The 7,946-nt window shown below is 41.1% G+C and overlaps 2 protein-coding genes across 2 annotated transcripts in view; one reads left to right on the top strand and one right to left on the bottom strand.

The window, feature by feature from the left end:
- The window catches only part of vps36 (vacuolar protein sorting 36 homolog), a 5,526-nt gene extending 4,619 nt beyond the window's left edge, over positions 1-907 (bottom strand). Inside the window, exons 1-3 of the mRNA XM_010779041.1 lie at positions 731-907; positions 490-558; positions 312-382 (exon numbers count right to left, since the gene is read on the bottom strand). Of these exons, the coding sequence (XP_010777343.1) occupies positions 312-382; positions 490-558; positions 731-826 (236 nt within the window). The 5' untranslated portion in view covers positions 827-907. The remainder of the gene's footprint in view (positions 1-311; positions 383-489; positions 559-730) is intronic.
- Positions 908-1,152: 245 nt separating this feature from the next.
- On the top strand, positions 1,153-7,109 carry proser1 (proline and serine rich 1). Its single transcript, XM_010779040.1, has 10 exons — positions 1,153-1,760; positions 1,838-1,903; positions 2,427-2,495; positions 2,705-2,799; positions 2,939-3,032; positions 3,345-3,455; positions 3,804-3,905; positions 4,514-4,592; positions 4,830-4,922; positions 5,785-7,109. The coding sequence occupies exons 1-10, from the start codon at positions 1,716-1,718 to the stop codon at positions 7,089-7,091; spliced, it is 2,061 nt and encodes a 686-aa protein (XP_010777342.1). The 5' UTR covers positions 1,153-1,715; the 3' UTR covers positions 7,092-7,109.
- The last annotated feature ends 837 nt before the right edge of the window (positions 7,110-7,946 follow it).

Here is a 7,946-nt window from a genome sequence, read left to right as displayed (position 1 = left end):
AAGCCAAAAAACGTTATGACATCATAAAGTAGCCACAATCTGATCAGCTCATTTTCAGACAGGTTTTTATATAAATGGATCAGGACACAAAGAGAGGGGGTCTTTTTTCTTGAGACTTTCAGAGTCTCTTTACACAGAGGGGACACATGTTTATGTATAAAAGACATGACAAAGTGGATTTTGCATAATAGGTGAACTTTACGGTAAGAAAACACAAAACACGTAAAATGTGCTTATTCTTAATGAATTACTTAAACAATACTTCTCAATTCTGCTGATAGAAACCACACAATATACTTCCTGACACTCACCTCTTTCCTATCCCTGCAGCCTGCTCCTCAAATAAGAGAATCTGTGACAGAGGCATGGCAATACAGCATTCCTACAGGTGACAGGAGAAATAGTGAATCATCATGAGAGTCGGCAAATGTGAAAATACAAATATATGAACAATAGCACAAACTCTCCGCACTATCAATGCTGTCTTACATGGTTTTTAACGTCCCTCCAGATCAACCGATGTGTGCTCAACAAGGCCACTCCAACATCCAGTTTAGCCTGGTACAACGACAAAAAAATACATTGTGTACTTATATCTGATCACCTAGACTTTAACTATGTAGCTGCACATCATTACCGAATGTGCACCATCAAAAGTGGTGTGTTATTATTAAGCTTTTCAATGTTGCATGTAAGTTTGAGGTATTGTGTTGTTGTATCAGAAGTATACCTTATCATCGCCGTCATACAGCCTGACACCCCGCTGCTGAATCACCAAAGTTTCGTTAATTTCTAAGAGCCCATTTGACCACGAAAAGCGGTCCATTTTTGGTATTTTAGATAATATTCCTAATTCTACTCCTCTGCCGAGACCATTTTATGTTTACTTCCTGTACGCTTTCCACAACTCGCCTGAATGTGCCTGATTAGAATCACTCAAACAGAACATCAAAATAATAAAAGTTACGTTTAATTATCTTAATGGTTATGTTGGATGTAACTAAACTCCTTGTAGCCATAACAATACCAAAACTAGCTGTAATAGTGTAATCTTTTTTACAATATGTGATACTTGGCGTCTTTTTAGACAGGCAGTCTCTCGTGGGTCCTTTCCCGGTGTTGACGTTACTAGCGCCAGCTGTCAGAGGAAGCTACAGAGCATCTGTGCTGCTATCTATCCTAGCGCGTTATTATGAATTTGTTCATGAATTTCCACATTTTCCAATCTCCATCGTAACTATCGCTTGCATCAAATTTAAGCTAAGCCTGAATGAACAGATGTGCAAAGAAATCCGCTTTATTTAGTGTATTTTTCGTGAGCTGTGATCAGAATTAAGGTAGCTTTAGCTGGCTAGCTTGTTGTTAGCTGCGGACAATTCTGGTGAAGACAGGGTTTGCTCTGCAGACACAGCTTCTGTTGTTTGGAAGTCATTGTTCGCTGGTGGAAAATAGTTTTTTACACATGGACTGTAAAGATCATGCTACTTTATTTGGGAGCTAATGTTTTACTGCAAATATGCAATGTTATGAACTAAGCTTTTGCAGCATTATGAATTTAAATCAATAGCGTTGGATCATTGACATAGTATTAAGTCATCCGAATGCATTTTATGTTAAATCATATTGTCTTTTGTACTGTTAAAACTGTATTTACCAACTGCGTGGTATAATAACTTTACTGATAAAGAGACGAACGTTTGTTTTAATCAACAAACATGGATAAGAAGTCATTTGATATAGTATTGGATGAAATAAAAAAGGTAAGGTGTGTCCTATCTCAAATACACTATGCAATTGAACATTTAATTGTTTGTTAATGTATGACTCTGTGTTTCAGTGCGTCCTGACTGATCAGCGGATCAAAGCCATAGAGCAGGTGCATGGATATTTCTCCAGTGAGCAGGTAGCTGTCCAAACGTCACGTGGTGTTTATCCCTCATTTTATATACAAGGAGAAACATGCAGAACCTCTTGCTGACTATTAAGTATTTTTACCACACTAGGTAGATAGGGTCCCCACACATTCGTAAAAAATCCACTTGTTTCGTCTGTCACAAAGCTTATAAACAGACATTAAATAAAAGGATAGTCTTCATAATCACTCATGTGCCCTCCTTTTTAATATCTGTATTATTGCTTACATTTAACCAACGCTACTTATAGGTCGACTTTAAAATGTATTTATTAGGTAAATGGAACAATTGTTGTTGTTATGGTGTGTTATGTTATATCAATACATACAGCATTACAATGTTTTCGCAGTAGTTGTTTTCATGCGAACAACTTGATATAGGAACACTCATAGCCTATAGTGTTGATATATCTTTTTGACAAATAAAGTTGGCAGCGCAGTACTACTTAATTCATACTAAACCTACTGTATACAGCTCTTTTGTACATTGTAACACTGTCTTGAACATCTTCAGGTGATGGAGATACTGAAGTATTTCTCATGGGCAGAGCCACAGATCAAAGCAGTTAAAGCTCTTCAGCATGTGAGTAACTTCTGTTTTTAATTCAAAATGTGTGTTCCACATTTCCACATTTGTTTTCAAGAAACTGAGGTAATTTATTTCTGTTAGAACAACTAGAACATCAATATAAATGATGCTGTTGAAAGTTTAATATTCTCTTTAAAATCCCCACCTCTGTGATTTGTATTTTTTTTAAGTGTTAACGTTAAATATGTTCTGTTGCCTTTTAGAAAATGGTTGCAATCCCTACAACCAAAGTGGCAAATATCCTGAACTGCTTCACCTTCTCTAAGGACAGACTGGTTGTCCTGGAACTAATAGCTTTGTGAGTACATTTTGAAAATGCATTTGAGCACCCTCAATGGATTTTAAAACACTTAAAGTGAAATGTTTTGCTGTAATATCAACCGCTTTGGTTTGACTAATTGGTTACTTATTTTTGTTCCCATTCTTGAACCACACAGGAACATTTCAGATGCTCAGAATTATCGTCCTGTGGAGGATCTGTTTCGCATACACTTGTCTGAGAAGAAGCGGGCTCGCAGGATACTGGAGCAAGTGAGTTCACTTTTGCAAGTTGTGTGTAGAAACCCTGTTTTTTTTAATTGTGTGTCTTAGTATAAAATTACCTTGTGGAATCCCTTTGGTACCCGTAAGCCCTGAGGAACAACTGTTGCCTAGCGAAATGTATAGGGCAAAGCAGTTGATGCAATTAAAAAACAATAAAACCATCTAAAGTTAAGCTTTACAATAGCAGTACAGAATGTGTTAATGCCTAATCTCTAATATTGATCTTATGTTTATTGTATGCTGTACACACAACCAAACACACACTTTTCTTCTAATATAAAACTACCTCTGTTTCCCCAGGTATGCAAGGTTGGCTGCAAGGCTCCTGTTGCCATGATCTCCTCCTGTGGTATGATACCTGGAAATCCATACCCTAAAGGCAAACCCAGCCTGGTCACTGGCACATTCCCTGTGAGTATATGCATGGCCACCACCATATAATGAATTAAAGATGCCGTTTATGCTTTATTTAGGGGCTTTAGAATACATCTTAATTAGATTTGTAATCTACGTTTTACTTTGAATACTGTAAACTAAAGTTGTAATTATCAACATTGTGCATATAACATATGAAAGCTGAAGAAGTAATGTTATTGTTGATATCAGGTTAAAACTCTGTGGCGTAGAAAATGACACACTGAGTTTATTTCTTTGACTGGAAGACAGCAAAAAAGTGGCAAATAATGATTACTAATTGATACAATAAATAATACTCAAAAGTTGCGTGTGTTTTAAAAAAATGTATTGTGTTGGTCACAGGGAATCCCCCCAGTGAAGAAAGAAGGCGAGAAGAAAGAGGACACTTCGAACAATATGGAGGGGAAAGGAATTTCTGCTCGTATTATTGGACCGTTCAAACCTGTAAGAATGGTTACTCCTGAGATGATGTAATTAGGCATGGAGTCCCCAGAGAAACCTTATGACGAGGCCTCGCATGACCAATTATATTTTTTTCATTTGATAAAAAAACAACCTCTATGTCAAGTCATGGTTATATAAGCTATTGATATATGACAGCAAGAGTGGTAAATGGGCTGAATTAAAGACTGTACAATAGAGGGCCTACGCACAATAATGCTTATGCATACAGAATGAAATGAGTAAATATGAGTAAGGTCAAATATCCGGTTACTCATTATATAAAAATGGAACGCATGGAAATGTTTGAACTTCTGTTTCTCTTAATACAAATCAGCTTGGACTGTGGGAAAATTATATACAAAGCAACCACATTATGTTGCATAATAATGCCTGATTTGTTGAGCTTTAAAGTGACCATCAAGAGCACTGGTTTGAAATGTGTTATATTTACTCTGTGGTTTCTACTCCGTTATATCACCAATGTATTCAATCTTTTTTTTTTTTTTTACTTTTATCGCCTTTGAAAACTTGCATTTCGGAATCAGAGAACGAGACAGAGGTTGTTCTTTACTTAAATATTTTGTTACTTCTTCTTATATTTTTTCTAGTTTCCATCGACCTACAACCCTCATCGGCCTGTGCCATACCCTATACCCCCGTGCCGCCCACATGCCACCATCGCACCAAGTAAGAAAAGACCCACTCACACACCCTAATGCCTACCTTCTCCCGCCCCACCCTGTAATCGATCACTGTTTGCAAGTTGTCTGATAACACAGATATGTTAGATACAGGAGGAACTCATTATGCTGCTTTGAGTGGTTTGAGTTACAATAAGACTTTTTGTTTTGGTTCAGGTAGTTTGTGTGTGATTACTACAGCTGTGTGTGGTGGATGCTGTTAATATTTGCAACTGCTACTCAGGTGCGTACAACAACGCAGGCCTTCTTTCTATGGGAGGGGTTATAACATCCAGCGTGGCCCCTCCCTCCTACAACTCCACCCACAAAGTAGCAGGTATGATTCGATAGAAGCTTGTGTGTGTGTGACAGAAAAATAAGCACTCTTTGAAGCTTGCTGCCCAACTAGCTGGCATGCTGCTTACCTGCATTTCTCAAGTGTTGAAAAGCGATGATCTGATAGAGAATGTGCTTCTTACTTCTGGAGTACACTGAGTGACCAGAAAAGTAAACCCCCTTCGCACCATACATCGTTTATATCATATTTTTTAGGGGGATTTTGGCTTATTACAACTCAATGGAACTACATTACTGTATATCACACAACATCCCAGGATGATATCTTCAAACAAATATCTATAACCGTGGTCAAAAACTGTTTTCTGGTCAGTCGGTGTAGAGTATGCTTTAGTGAACTGGGATGAGTCTGTGGGCGCCTGGACTGGGAATAGCTTCAAACTAATGTCCTTAATCTTTTTTTCTTGAATCATCGCTATGTGCTGGCATTTAACATGCATCGCTTGGGTTGACATTTGTTTTTGAACGCACTCTCTCATCAGTTTTCACAGTTGAAATGCATCTTTCAGGGCCTTTGGGGAGATACGTGGTTTGAAGTTTACAAATGTCAGTAGCAGTGTTGGCATACATGCAGGCTTGCTCTCTTTGGCTATTCCTCCTGCTGTGTGTCTCCTCTTTTTTAAGATGTGAGTGGATTGCTTCTTCTACGAAAGTTTGTTGGTTTTGAACATATTCCCTCTTTCTTTTGGAATGAAAAAATAACGCTACATCAGAAATTAAAACCAAAAATTATTAAATCAAACCGTGTTTTCATTTTGTATTTCAGTTTTGATTATGTCAGATACAAGAAGGCATTATTTTAAAAGACTTCCTCACTAACTCTGATCTTTTTCTCCCTCCAGGTTACGCCAAGCCAGGCAATCCTCTGCACACCACACCTGGAGTCAAAAGCGGGCCCCTCCTCATTCCTCATGGGTCCACGCCTTCAACCCCTAACCCACATCAGGCTTCTCCTGCTCAGCCTCCTCCCACGACCCCTATCACACCAGTGTTCCCCGGCATGGTGCCCTCTCACAACCCTAATGTCCCCTCTCTCTCGCCTGCTCCATCCCCATCTGTGATCAAAGCCGGTCCTCAGACCCCCAGTGGCCATTCTACACCTACACCTTCATCTGTCATTAAAGCCCATACCCCTTCAGGCACTCCTTGTGGAACCCCTGTCCCCGGCAGGAGCTACTCCCCTTCCCCCTTCCACGCCATTTCCCGACCGGGCACCCCAGCCTCCCGCGGCGCCCCCGACCCATTATCCCAGACGAACTCCATGGGCTCGACTCAGCAGAGAGCGTTTTCTCAGTCCGCAGATCACCAGTCGGGACTCGGCCACCCTGGCATGCACCTACAAGCAGGTAATCCCTCTGGGTCAGTGATCCGAAGTTACACGCCCTCTGGACCCTCCACTCCAGTTCATCCGAGCAATTCCTCCCAAGGCCTCAGTCCCAAACCCTCCCCGGCTCACTCTGCACAGATTCAGGCTGCTATCATGCAGGCGGGGGTCCTGAAAAGACACACTGGGGGAAGCAACAGTGGCAGCAACAGCCCTGTGCACTCTGCCTTCAAGGGCACGTCCCGCTCCGGCACCCCGTCTGTGAGCTCTCTTGTGGTTCCAGGTTCTGCGCAGGCGGCCCTGGCCCGTTCCTTTGGTCTTTCCCACCCCTCAGGTTCTCCTCAAGTATCACTCGCTAATGCAGTAGCTATCTCCGGCCTCCAAGCCCTGTCCTCCAGCCAAGCACCCTCTCATTATCCTGGCCTATCCCACTTCCCCTCACTCCCTCCTTCCTCCATGCCTCCATCCATGCCTCCCAGCTCCAACATGTCTAACCATCAACAAGCCTCCATGTACCAAAGCCTGGCTCACAACGTTGCCCCCGGTGGAGGGTCCCCTTTCGGTCTGGGCCTCACCTCTGCCACCTCTATGTTCCCAGGCCTTCCGCCCGGTCATAGCCCAGCTGGCTACCCAGGGTTGGGGGTTTCAGGAGGGCACGGTGCTGGGAGCCCTGTGTTGTCTTCATTCATGGGACTGCAGGGGGCCTCGGCCTCTTCAGTAGCGTCAGCAGCAGCCGCAGCTGGAATTCCATCATCATCGCCGGTTTTACCAGGCTTTGCGTCTGCTTTCAGCTCCAACTTCCAGCCTGGGTCAGTGAACCTTTAAACACTTTTACTGCACTGAAGCCATGTTATGCGGATAGCTAAAATAACCTCTTGATTTGACCTTAAAGGTCTCCTATTATACTATTTTTAGGCATATATTATAGGTCTCAGATATAGAAAAAAAACATGTCTCTGAAGTGTTTTGCTCAAAATACCAAACAGATCAACCATTCTAGCCAGACATCATACCCCGTTATTTCAGCCCTGTTAGAGAACTGCTGATTTTGAGTCCGTACCTTAAAAAAAAAAAAAAACAGTAGCGGGAGAATTCTACCAAGATACTCAGCTAAATGCTGCCGTGATTAAATGCCATATCATGTTCAAAACCGTATCAAGGATTTTTTCTCTTGCGGGTTTACCACAATATGGGTTCCTTTTTATTTCCTGCTTTTTTTACACATACTCTCTCCAGTACAGGTTGGCTCTGAGTGTTAGCAATGCTTGCTAATGTAAACAAAGACCATATCACGTCCAAAACACGTCACGCATTGTTTCTGATAGCAACGTTTCTGATAGGGCCTTGGCGTAAACTTTAAGCCAGGCCACATTTCCGATATTACGTCATATCAGCCACAAATCTGGATCAGCTCTGTTGTACCCCAATTTTTTTAGATTTTGGTACGGATGAAAAGAGAGAGGTTCCTTGACACTCCGGGGACACATATTTATGTATAAACGACATAACAAAGTGCATTTTGCATGATAGGAGACCTTTAATATTATAATTTATAGGGATGCACGATATTGGTTTTTTGAAACCGATACCGATAACTTCCTGCTTCTCAAGACCGATACCGATAACCGATAATAATATTATATATATATATATATATATATATATATGAAATGTACCTGT

The sequence above is a fragment of the Notothenia coriiceps genome, unplaced genomic scaffold (assembly GCF_000735185.1).
Source record: "Notothenia coriiceps isolate Sejong01 unplaced genomic scaffold, NC01 NC01_scaffold00019764, whole genome shotgun sequence".
Classification (NCBI taxonomy): Eukaryota; Metazoa; Chordata; class Actinopteri; order Perciformes; family Nototheniidae; genus Notothenia; species Notothenia coriiceps.
This window is presented reverse-complemented; position numbering and strand designations above follow the sequence as displayed.